The 13,670-nt window shown below is 34.4% G+C and overlaps 1 protein-coding gene across 1 annotated transcript in view; it reads left to right on the top strand.

Moving 5' to 3' along the window:
• Nucleotides 1-13,670, top strand: part of GABRA3 (gamma-aminobutyric acid type A receptor subunit alpha3) — a 228,760-nt gene that overhangs the window by 179,135 nt on the left and 35,955 nt on the right. Inside the window, exon 7 of the mRNA XM_081277644.1 lies at nt 10,777-10,859. Coding sequence (XP_081133770.1) covers nt 10,777-10,859 — 83 coding nt within the window. The remainder of the gene's footprint in view (nt 1-10,776; nt 10,860-13,670) is intronic.

Genomic DNA, 13,670 nt, shown 5'->3' with positions numbered 1-13,670 from the left:
ATTCTACCTGCAGTTCCTTATTCATTGAACTAACAACTGACTCACAGAGCCACACTTAGTGAACCTCACTCTAATAAACAGAAGTAAGAGCATAGAAGAGATGGAGTGGCTCATTTAGAGTTCTGAGGAAGCTTCAAATGAGGTGAGAAGCAAGAAATAATATAAAAAATTACTCGGTGTGCTCTGTGCAATGATATCAACCCCTGTGCTTCAAGAGCTCACATCTTGGAAGGAAAGATAGGACACATCATTTACACCTCTATAATTCATAATGGAAGTTTCATGAAAAGCCAACAACGGAGTGTTATGAGCTAAAAACTCATAGTATTTCCTCAGACTTGGGGGCATGGACCCATATAATGCAGGGCTTCTCAGGAAAACTGGCTTTTGAGCTGGACATAGGGGAGGAGGAAAATATTACTGGGAGTTATCACATTTATTTCATTTTTCCAGTTCCAGGTGAAAATCAGGGCCTTGAAATAAGAAGGACTTCCACTTCTCCAAAGCAGGAAAGTCATCACTAGGCAGATTGAATTTGCTACAAAGCTCATTTTTAAATGAGAAGGATTTACAGAAGGGTCCCCCTTATTCCAAAAATCCCCAACTATTTTAGATGCTACTCTTAGAGTGGAGACCCTATGTTGCAGTGGCATGAGCATCTAGAGTAAAATCAGGAAATCTGGCACACATTAGTAGTATGATCCTGAGCAAGACATTTCTTCTCACTGGGTCTTAGTTTCTTCTTCTGGAAAATGGGATGGAAACGTCTCATCTGCCTATCTTTCAGACATATTTTTCAGATAAAGAAGCATTATCTACCACCTGCTATGTGCCAACCACCATCCTAGGATGGAAGTGCAATGATGATTGCTTGAGACTTGAGATCCCCTCTCAAGTTGCTCAGACTTGTGCAAAACACAAACACACAGATACTGAAAATCCTATGTGGTAAGCACTAGTGTATTTGAAGTGCTTTGAAATTTCTGTGAACTTGGGTAACCACTATGCCTACAGGACACAGACAAAGTATCATAGCAGAGGTCATATTTTAGCAAAGTGAAGGAAATGTATTGCACAAATAAAGAGAAAAGGACATTCAGGCAGGGAACAAAGACACATTTTTGTTTAGTGAAATCACAAGTATTTGCAGATGGAGGGAGAGTGAGGGAAAGTATGGGAAAGTGCCAATGTCAGATGGAGCTATACCTCAGAGGTAATTGGAAATACTCAAATGTGCTCCCTCCAAATGCTAAATGCAATAGTAAAGTGATCACCTTCCTTCCTGTGGACTGAGCCTCTTGTCAGTGCCTTGAGGATTTAATGAGAAGTCTGCAGACAACTGGGATTCTTGTGACTAATGCACTGCTTGGTTTGGGTGTTTGGTTGGGATATATTTCAAGTGACTCATTCTGTACCGATAATGGCTATAAGTGATTTACTATCCTTTCTTTTTCACTGTAAATCCTAGACCCTACCCTTTACTCCATGATTATAGAACCAGCCTGCCTGGCACCTCAGCTGCTCTTGATATAGTGTTTTCTATATTTTAGTTTTTAGAAATAACTTTCCTCAGAGTGCAGAGCGGACTGTTATACTTCTAAAATGCCAAGTTGACAGATTATCTACAGTGGGGCACACCCTGAGCTGTAGGAAAACTCATCTTCTATGTAGTTTAAGCTGTCCCCTCCTACATTACCCTTAACAGGTTGACAGTCTCACTGAATAACCAATACATATATTCTGTAACCTTTAGCCCGTAGAACTCTAATTAGTGTAGAAATTTGTATTTCCTCCAGGGCTCCTCCTTGTTTTTGTCCCCACTTTAAAAAATCAGGCAGGCCAGTAAACCCAATGACTCAAGAGGCTGAGGGAGGAGTAAGGCAAGTTGAGATCAGCCTCAACAACTTAGTGAGATCCTGTCTCAAAAATAGATAGATAAATAAATGAATGAATGAATGAATGAATGAATGAATGAATAAATAAATAAATAAATAAATAAATAAATAAATAAAAAAGGGCTAAGGATGTAGCTCAATCTTAAAACTTCCTGGGTGCAATCCCCAGTACAAAAAAAATCAGAATCCCACATATAAAAATCTAGGAATAATTTGATGTTTTTATGTGGGGCATTGTGAAGCTCTACATAACTCATTTTCATTCATATTAATTTTACAGTTTTAAAAACTCTTTAATTGAAGTAAACATGCATATTTTAAGATATGCAAATGTTAAATGCACAGCTCCATAACATTCTGGGTAATGAATGTGTGCCAGAGTTTTGGGTAGAGGATAGGTAAGGAAATGGCAAAGTGGCTTAGTAAAGTGAGAGTTATCAAAATATGAGCAATAGAACCTCATTTTTTAGAATGATCCTGTTTCCTTGGTCAAAGGCAAATGATCACATTTTTAATACATTTGGCCTGCTAGAACAAAATAACCTGGGCTGGATAATTTAAAAGCAGTCAAATTTTTGCTTATGATTTTGAAACCTTAGAAGTCTAAGATCCAAATTCATTGTCTGGGCTAGGTATCTGCTTCAAAGCGGGCACATACTTGCTGTGTTCCACACAAGGCAGAAAGGGCTAACAATCTCCCTAGGCCTTCTTTTATAAATGCCCTAATCTCACTGATGAAGGCAGAAACCTTATGACTCAATCACCTTCAAAGGTCCCACCACTTAACACTTTCTCAGGGAGAATTAATTTTCAACATGTGCATTTTTGGGACACAAACACTCAGACAATAGCAGAAGGTGAGGACATGGATACTATGAGTTGGAAATTTTTTCCCATTGTGTTGGTGCTTTTGTTGGATTTCCATCTAAAAGAAAATGGATGACTAAAACTAATCAATAAAAAATAAAAGCAAATGACTTGCATATGGTATTCATTCTACTTCAGGACATAAGACATATGTATCCTCCAAAAAAATTCTAAAATGCAAAGCACTATATATATAAAAGTGTAAAACAATTACTTTTTTATTTATGAATATGATTCATAAATTCATAAAGTATAATTAAATATAAAATAATCAGCACATAGCATAGTAGAATAATCTTTGATAAGTGTGCTTATTTTGAAAATGTACCTACATATAAACAATGAGATGAAATAAGGGCACAAAATATCTGTGTCATTATAATTTGTGTAATTCCAAAGGAATAAAAAAGAAATTATTTTCTTAGTGGCTTTAAGTCAATAGCAGGGATTCTTAAGTGAAAGAGATGGCATAGCATAAATCACTGGAATAAATGTTGAGAATATCCTCCCATTTTGTAGATTGTTTCCTTACTTTGATGATTGTTTCCTTTGCCATGCAGAAGCTTTATACTTAGTGTAATCCCATGAATCTATTTTTGTCTGTGCTTTTGAGATATATCCAGAAAAATAATTGCACAGACCAATGTCATGGAACTATCCCCCATGCTTTCTTCCAGTAGTTTCATAGTTTTAAGTATTACAATTAAGCTTTTAACTCATTTTGAGATGACTTTTCATGTGATAAGACAAAAGATATAGTTTCATCTGCATGTAGGTACCTAGTCTCCAGAACACTATTTATTGAAAACTATCCTTTCCACATGGTATGTTCTTCACATCTTTAATGAAAATTGTTTGACTATAAATATGTGAATTTATTTCTGGTCTTTATTGTCTGTTGTATTGGTCTCTGTGTCTACATTTGTGCCAGTACCTTGGTCTTTTGATCACCAGAATTTTGTAGTATATTTGAAGGCAAGAAGCATGATGCCTTCAGTTTTGTTCTTTGTGCTCATGATTGCTTTGGTTCTTGGGGTCTCTTGTGGTTCTATGTGGATTTTAAGGGTTTTTTTTCCCTATTTCCATGAAAAAATATCATTGGTATTTTCAAAGGACTAGCATTGAATGTATAGGTATTTTATTATTTTTTATTTGTTCTTTTTAGATACACATGACAATAGAGTGTATTTTGATATATTATACATACATAGATTATAACTTATTCTAACAAATATAGGTCATTTTGAGTAGTATGAACATTTAAATAATATTAATTCTTCCAATTCATGTACACAGGGTATTCTTCCATTTATTTGTATCTTCTCCAAGAATTTTCATCACTGTTTTATAGTTTTCATTGTGAAGAGCTTTACTCTACTTGGTTAAATTTGTCCCTAAGTATTTTATTTTATTATTTCATGACTGTATAAATGGGATATTTTGTCTTATTTTTCTTTTTCAGATAATTCACTGTGTATAGAAATGCTACTAATTTTTGTTTGTTGTACTCTTAAATTTCACTGAGTTTGTTCATTATTTCTAACAGTTTACAGACAGATTTTTTTTTTTGGAGATTTTGTATAAAGGATCGTGTTGTCTGCAAATAGGAACGGTTTAACTTCTTTCTTTCCAATGTGGGTTTCTTACCTTCCCTTCTTTTCCCTTTGTCTTCTCCTTTTTCCCTCTCTTACTTGCTAACGGTTCATGCTATAAATTTCAGTACTCTTGAATAGGAGTGATGAGAGTGGACATCTTTGTCTTGGAGGAAAACATATCAATTTTTCCTGCCAAACATAATATTACTGTAGGCTTACCTTATGGCCATACCATATGGTCTTTATCCTGTTGAAGTACTTCTTCTATATCTACTTTGTTGAGAGTTTATAAAATCTTGATAAAAATATTTTTATCAGATATTTCACAAATATATCCATAGACTTTGTGCCCTTTTTTCATTTTCATGGTGATATCTTTTGATGAGCAAAAGTTTTGAAATTTGATGGAGTCTAATTTATAGTATTCTGTCTTTTATGGATCATGTTTTGGTTTAGGGTCTAAGATATCTTTGCCTAACAGGATAACAAAGATTTTTTTCCTATGTTCTGCTTTAAAAAATTTAGTTCTTAAATTTATAATATATTATTAGATGATTTTTGCTTATGCTTTGGAAAAGGGTCTATGTTCATTTTTAAAAATTATTATTATTAACATGTATTAATTGTACATTTTAGTGGAATTTGGTGTGATTTTTCAACATAGGCATACAGTTTTCCTGTATCAAATCCAACCTATCATTACCTATCCCACACACATCCTTCTCAACCTCTAATAATCATTAGTCTACATTTAGATTGATTTTTTGGTATCTTTTACATATGAGACACAATATGTAGTATTTGTATTTCTGTGTCTGGCTTATTTTACTTAATATATTGCCCTCCAGTTCTTTGTGGCTTCTTTACAGCTGAATAATATTCCATTGGATATATACAACATTTTATTTTTCCATTCATCCATTGATGGGCACTGAGGCTGTTTCTATGCCTGAACTATTGTGAAAAGTACCACAGAAAACATGGACATTTGGGAGTCTCTTTGGCATAGTGATTTCATTTCCTTTGTATCCATACCCATTGGAATAGCTAGATCATATGATAGATCTGTTTTTAGGTTGTTGAGGAGACTCCATATTGTTCTACATAATAGCTGTACCAATTTATATTTCTCCCAAGAGTTTATACCTGTTCCTTTTCTCCCCATCCTCACCAACATTCATCATTTAGTTTTTTGAGTTCCCTATATATTCTGGATATTAGCTGCTTGCAATATGTCTGGTTTGGAAATATTTTTCCCTTTCTGTAGGTTGCCTCCTCTGTTAATTATTTCCCCTTTGTTGTATATAAGCTTTGTAGTTTGCTGTTTTGACTATTCTAGATTCTTTGTGTTTTGGTTTAAGTTTTAGAACCAATTTACCAGTTTTACTAAAAGAAAAACTTCTGAGATTTTGAAAAGAAATTTTGAATTTATAGAGCAATTTGGTGAGAATTGACATCTTAATGGCTTTAGATCTTCTAAATATATATGCACAGAATGTCTGAACATATCACCTGCAAACAAAGACAGTTTAGATTTTTGCTTTCCAATTTTTGTCTTATATTTCTTTGCTTGTCTAATTTTAGCCAGCTTTTCTGAAATATTATACATATGTCAGAAAATGCACCCTTTCTTTAAAGTGCAGAATTAAATGATTTATAACATAATTGCAGTTGTGCAAACATCACCAATATCTATCTAACCTAGAATATTTTACTCATCTCCTTAAAAATAACTCCATATTTATAATAGTCATGTCCTGTTGGTTTTCTTTTTGGAGTGACTAAAATCTCTAATAATGTGGTAAATAACAGAGAACAGACATTCTTGCCTCATGGAACAAATAAGTAACAGTCCTTTAGTATTGAGTGTGGTGCTAGATATAAGGTTTTTTTTTTTTTTCAAACGCCCTTTATCAGTTGAGAAAGTTGCCTTCTATCTCAAGATTTTCAAGAGGTTTGAGTCATGATCACTGTTAGATTTCATCTCTCTGCTTGAGTCCTTGTCCTGTTTCAATTTATTCTCTACACAGCTGCCAGAATTATCCTAAAATATTAGTCAAATCAATACCTCCATATACTCTCTACCCATACTTATTTTTCTCCCTGGGGCATATCACCTTTTAATATGCTCTACAATTTACTTATTTATATTGTTTATTTCGTTTTACTCCACTCAGATTTATGCCCTAAGTGGACAATCTTCATAAGTTCCCTAATATAATTACATTGTTTAGGACAATATCTTGATGCATAGTAGGTAACCAATAAATATTTGTTGAATACACCAGTGAGTCAAGAAACTTTCAACCAGCTCTTTCCCAGAGATGTTGGATTATTCTGGGAAAGTTACCTTCCCTCTGTTTTCTCATACATAAAATATATGGGGGGGGGTAAAACTAGATGCTTTATATAAAGTTCTTCTAGTTCCAAAATTGTATAAAAGAAGCTATATGCCCAGATATTATTCTGTTAATTAATCACATCAAGATACTGTTTTTTGTGGAACCCCAAGAATCCTGAAACGCTGTCTTGCCCAATGCACACCTACTCTTTGCAAGCTTTTAGTACAAATAGGTCTTTAAGAAATAAGTTATCCAGTAATTCATTCATCCAGTGTGTGTTCCTTGAATACCTATAATGTGCTAGGTTCTTGGCACATGTCAAACAGAAAAAAAGATAAAAATACCTAACTTTATGATGAATAAAAAAAATTATAAAGTATGTTGTAGGTTAGTTGCAAAAGAAAGAAAGAAAGAAAGAAAGAAAGAAAGAAAGAAAGAAAGAAAGAAAGAAAGAAAGAAAGAAAGAAAGAGCATAGCAATGTTTACTATCCACGGGGTGGGTAGAAAACTGAGAATACAGAGAAGGCCCCATTTAGAAGGAGTAATTAGAAATAGACTTGAAAAAAAGTGTGAGGATTAGTCATCCAGGCATTTGCAAGAAGAACATTCTGGGCCAAGAGCATAGTCAATGCAAAAGCCATGATGTCAGAGAACTTGGCATGTTGAAAGAACTACAGCCAAGTGACTTATGCCTCCTGATATCCTGGACATCCATGAAGTTATTGAATAAATAGTGAATGGGTGAATGGGTTTTGTTTAACTGTTTAGGACACTAAAGTTGAGAATAGTCTAATACCTAAACACAAAGTCTTTCTTATTTTTCCTTCTAAATGTTTTTAGTATCTGTTTCTATGTCTACTGCTAATATCTTAGTTCCTATCCCTTTCATCTTTTAATGAGACTGCAGTAATAAATAATCTCCCTGATCAATCACTCTGTAGGTATCATCCTCCAGTTTATAATCCCATAAATTAAATGATGATTTCCATTTATTGTGAATGTTATCATTCTGAACGTCTAAATTTTGTATCATTGACTTGATCAGACTAGGAAAGAAAAGTATTTTACATAGATTATGGAATGGATTATTTGGAAGAAAAACTTAAATATTGTCATTATCTGGATAAATGACAAAACTGAAGCACTTATTCCTCTGGGATGAAGTTATAAGAAAATCAAGCTCAATTGCTTTCCAGTCAGCCACCTCTTCATAGCTAACTGATCAGCATCTCTAAACATGGCTGATAGATGTGAAACAACTTCACAAATGATCAGAACAATAATAGATATTGCTCAAAGCAGGATATCTAAAGCATATGTACCCAGATGTGCATTAGCAACAGCTCCAGGTTGGAAGGCAGAAACCAACTGTGTACCCTTCAGTAAATACTTACCCATCTCTAATATTCAATATGTCCATCTCTAAGCAGCAAGAGGTTGGAACTAAAAGACAAGTATGCTTTCAGCTCTAACTAATCTCTTGGATATTTACAAAATTTCCTATGTATCTTGAACAAAAGTTCAGTTCTTCCACCAGTCTGTAAAATCCCACCAATTTGACCTTTATTCTTCAGGCATAAAGGTGATTTCATGACATAAGAGAAATATATTTCACTGAGAAACCTGTTCCTTGTGTTGGATACTGAAAAGATTCCATGAGGGTTTAATAAAGAAAATTGTGTTCTTGCTCTCCACTTACATTATTATTTCCAAGATACTGTCTCTTATGAGTAATGTCAAGGGGAAATTACTTCATGTGTACCAGCAGTCCTTGGGATGTGGAGAATAAGACCACAACAAATAGATTATAAAGACCGGATGCAAAGGTAGTGATTTCTGATTAGGAGCAGATTTGTAATAACTTTCCTATCTTCCTTTTCATCCACTTCTCTCTCATCCCACCTAAGCACAGAGAAGAAAAAGTAGATGTTTGTGGGGGCAGGGGACTTCACAAGCCAAATAATGCTGTGTTCTTTCCATTGGTTCTTCTTAGATCCTAATGCTCTCTGACCTCTGGTGTCATACAGTATTCCCTTTTGTCCTCCCTCTCTCCTTCCACTTTGCTATTTACTTTAATTTTAATATCCCTTCTAGCTTTTTCTGCACCAGGAAGCATTCTGACTGTACCCAGATAGTGCACCAACTCCTGTTCTATGTTAATGAGTTAACTGCATATGTAATTATTATTGTTCACCTCTTATACAGTAATCATTGTGCAGTAGTGGTTATTGCTCTGATTCTTCCTTATTTTCTTGGTATTTTCCTGTAACTACCTTAAACACAGGAAATGTTTACTTATATATAACCATAGATAATCACAGCATCTCTGGTGTGACTAAAAGATTCCCAAGGAGGGATTTACCTTCGGGTAAATAGAAGATAACTAATGCAAAACAATATCTGTATTGGCACTCCTGTCCTCTGGTTGTATGATTCTGAGTAACTCAATTTAACTCTGTGGATTCTTGTCTCTGAAATAGGAATAATAATAATACCTCCAATATTTACTTCACAGAGGTACCAAAGGGAAAAAATTGAATAAATAGCATCCTTCTTCCAGGCAACTAGGATAACTATGTCACAAATATTAGGGACAGACTTGAGTAAGATTATCTGAATGTGGATATGCTTTAGAAGCTGTAACATTCTGTGAACATCTCATGGGTTATTAGCAATGATCATTATAATCATAATAATTACACATTAAATTTCTTTGCCTTCCTAAACATATGAATATCTATAATTTCACAATAAATATCTTCTGCTATCTCACTGTCATCAACCAAAGATAAACATTGTCAGATAGCAGTGGCCTGGAGGATATCCTCTTGCTGGGATCCTCCTACCTTACACTGTTACTGTACATTGGGATTGAGGATGAGAAATGGAGATTCTGCACATAGGATTTCTACAGGCCTTTGTAAATTTGTTGCCTCAACTTTGATAATTCCTAAAAGTGAGGCATATTCCTCTCTATTTGATATACTGATGACTCATTAGGCATAGATTCTGGCCCCTAGGTGTATTTGGATCCTGAAAAATTATAAGCAGGGTGCCTAAGGGAAGAAGCTACTGGGAAAATGAATAACACCAAAATTGACAACTAGCTTCTCAACTTATTAGAACTTCAAGGGGATGGCAGCAATTGGGTTAGATATAACCAGGAGCTATGTAGAAGTACTTCATAAGACTATATTTCAAAGAACTCTGAATGTTTACTGTGTAGGTCTCATTTCTACCTAAGAGACTACAATCTAGGCCAAACGAAGTTGAGCCTCAAAAAATGAGAAATAATTCAGAGGGAAACTTTGGCATAGATTATTTAGACAGACTAATGTAAGAGAGAGTATATGAACATGGCAAATCATACCCCATCCAGATTTCCACTGAGGAATCCATGCATAATCTCCTATCTATTGCTTCTGTTGAAAAAGCATGAACTCTTCAGACTTGACCCCTAAGGATCTGAGGATCTGATGATTCTGATGTCCTCTATTACCTTTGTGTTTATTTTTTATGAAGTGTGTGTGTGTGTTTGTGTGTGTGTGTGTGTGTGTTCTCCAAGAGTCATCTCTTTCAAAAAAGCCATAACAGTTCCTGTGATCAGCAGAATCCTTTTTTGGGTCTTTCTGTTCATTATCAGGGTGAAATATATTCTTTCTACACATTATCTTCTCAAGTGCAATCTTTAAATTGGATAACTCACATAATAGCCTGCTGAGAATTATTCCAGAAATAATTAAGCTGTGGTCAGGAGCGAATGAGTCAGAACCTGGTATTTCCAGTCTTCTTGGAGGGTGGCTAAGGAAGTACTATTTGACCAGATAAATTTTATTTGTCTTTCTAAGGTGGGGTTCAGATCTGATCTAAAAATATGAATACTGAATATTGATCTGAGGCCTATCTAGTTCATTTAATTCATCTTATATGTTTATAAAGATTCAGAGAACCTAAATAAGCAAAATTTCCTGTCATTCTTAGGACTGTACAATTGCTGTCAAGTGGGATCTGAGCTTCATGGTGAATAACATGTAATTTAGCATTATTTCATTTTCTGTCTTTCTTTCTTTCTTTTAGATTGACAATTCATGCTGAGTGTCCTATGCATTTGGAAGATTTTCCCATGGATGTGCATGCCTGTCCACTGAAGTTTGGAAGCTGTATGTATTTTCTCAGTTGTTCACCTAATCTTTTTCCAAAAGAAACTTAATATATCCCATTTTGTTCCCTTGAAGTTTCTTAAGCTGAGGCCTTTTATTTTAGATGTTATGGGAGTGGGTCAGGAGAGTGAAGTCAAGTAGTACTAACTGATCAGCAGGAGGAGACAGCCCTTAACAGAGTTTTCTTTCCTAGCAACAAACCTTACTTCACCATTTTAGACTAATTTCTCTGTCAGATTGAAGCATCAACATCTGTTTTCTAAATTGCCCAGAGGAGAGAGCACAACAGAGCTGGTATATAGCACAGGAACAGCTTCCTAAGAACAAGATCTCTCAGAGAACGTGATTATATTTTTGAAGTGTCCATTCTACCTGCGTCTTGATATACCTCTGCCCAATTCTCAAAAGTAAATGGTAGACAGGAAGAAACTCTGGAGACTTTATCTTTTAGAGTATTGCATTTCTCAGTAGCTGCAAATTTTACAGAGAAGAGAGTAGATACTCCATTTTCAAATGAATTAGAAAAATCAAAGTTGAATAAAAATTGAGGGTTTCTGAATCTAAGAATTGCATAGTAACTTATGTAAGGAGTCATCAGATTAATATATCAAGATCTGTGATGATCACGTCTAAATTAGATTTAGCTCTATGTTTTGAAATAGAAAGTGCTATTCAAAAGACTCAAATAATTATGTATGACATATCTTTTCAATCATTAGTTTGTCAAATATTTACAGATTGCCTCCTGTGTGTCAGCTTCTATTCTAGGAGTTTGGAATGCATCCATGAATAAAACAAAAACCTCTGCCCTTGTGGAGTTTATATGATAAGAGAGGGATGGTGAAAGATAAAATAAACAATGAATAAAAAGTAAAGTATAAAATAGGTTGTAAAGTGAGAAGAACCATGGGGAAACATGAAAGCACTACAGAATAAGGAGAATCAGTCATGCCTAGACAGAGAATAGGTGTTACTATTGTAATTGAAAACAGAGTGATCAGGATCACCCTATTTTATTATGAAACAATATGGAGTTGGGGAGGCTAGGGAGAGAATGTGTAACAGGTACCAAAATGCAGTTAGGTAGGAGGAATAAGTTCTACTGTTCTATAGCATAGTTGGATGACTATAGATAGTTGTTATTTTGTATGTATTTGACAATAGCTAGAAGAGAAGTTTTGGACTATTCCCAGCACAAAGAAATCATGAATGTTTGGAGTGATTGCATATGCTAATTCCCCTAATTATCCTGATTTGATCTTCACAAGATCACAATCATAATTCGTACAATTGTATACATGTATTGAAATATCACACTGCACTTCATAAATGTCAGTTATTATGTTGTCAATTAAAATTTTTCAAAAAGTGACATTTGAGCAGAATTTTTTTATGAAGTAGAGGGGTTAACAATGCAGATATCTGAGGGAATAATGCTCTAGGAAACAGTAACTGCCCAAGGAAAAGATCAGAACAGTATCTGCTTGTTAAATAAATATCAGAACAAACAATGTGGCTTCCCAGAATAAGTGGAAAGCACTGGAAAAGGATGATACTAAAGAGGGGACCAGGTCATCTAGAGTCTTGTAGGGCATTAGAGGGGTTTGAATTATATGCCAAGGGACAATGAAGAGTGATTAGAATATTTTAAACAAAATAATTCCATTATCTACTTATTTTTAAAAACATATTACAAGGGAGTTTTAAAATAATTAGAGACAGGATATAAGCAGGAAGTTCAAGTAAATGATTATTGCAATATTTCAGGTGACATAATGATGGAGAGATAATGGAAATCATTGAACTATCTCAAGTCAAAGATGCTGATGGATCATCTCACAGAGATAGTGATAAAAGTGATGAGAAGTGTCCTGATTCTGGATATGTTCTGAAGGGAGATACAACAGGACCTCATGATGGATTACACATGTAGCATTATGACAGAGAACTCTCTGGTGACTTGTAGATTTTTGTACTAATGGATCTGCTATTGAACGAGACTAGTAATACTTCCATTTTGGGTAGGACAGAGTTGATTGTTTGTGACCATTGCTCTCATAGTAAACAATTAGAAAACCTAAAAGTATAGAATGGATAAGTATAGAAGAGACTAAAACTCTAGAGAAAGTGGGAGAACCATTCATATATCAAATTATGATCTAACTTTCTATATCCCTGGGGCAATTTGCTAATTCTGGTCTTGGTTTGCAGCTTGGATTCAGTTTGACTTCATTAACAGAGCATGAGGCCATAGTTCAACATGAAAAGAAAGCATTGAAAAGCAGAGTTGCCTTTCCCACAGTTTCTCAATGGTAAACAGAAATATATGGCAGGTTGTCAGTTTAAAACCTTAGGAGCTATGTTGTAGTTACAAGGGAACAATAGGGACACACTGGATTTAAGCAAAACTATAATCCAGCTCAGTCCCATATAAGATTAAGGTGAAATTTTCACACATATCAAGGAAGGAATGAAGCCTCAGAAGAGAGGCTTCTATCTGAGTTTTACAGTTTTACATGCAATGTTTGCAATTTAATTTAAAAAATTGTGAGTCATATGAAAAAGCATGGCCATATGACCTAAAACCAAGATTTATAAGCAAGAACACAATATATATATAAAAAAACCAAACATGCAATTTATAGAAAAAGACTTTAAAATGTTTGGCTAATATGTTCAAGAAGAAAAAGAGGAAAAAATGAATAGAGGAGAAAAAAGATAGACCATTTCAGGTGAAAATTGAAATCTATAAGAAGAATAAATTGAAAATTACTTATAGAAAAGTATAATATTTAAAATTCAGATTTCATA

The sequence above is a fragment of the Spermophilus citellus genome (assembly GCF_964194105.1).
Source record: "Spermophilus citellus genome assembly, chromosome: X".
NCBI classification, from domain to species: Eukaryota; Metazoa; Chordata; class Mammalia; order Rodentia; family Sciuridae; genus Spermophilus; species Spermophilus citellus.
This window is presented reverse-complemented; position numbering and strand designations above follow the sequence as displayed.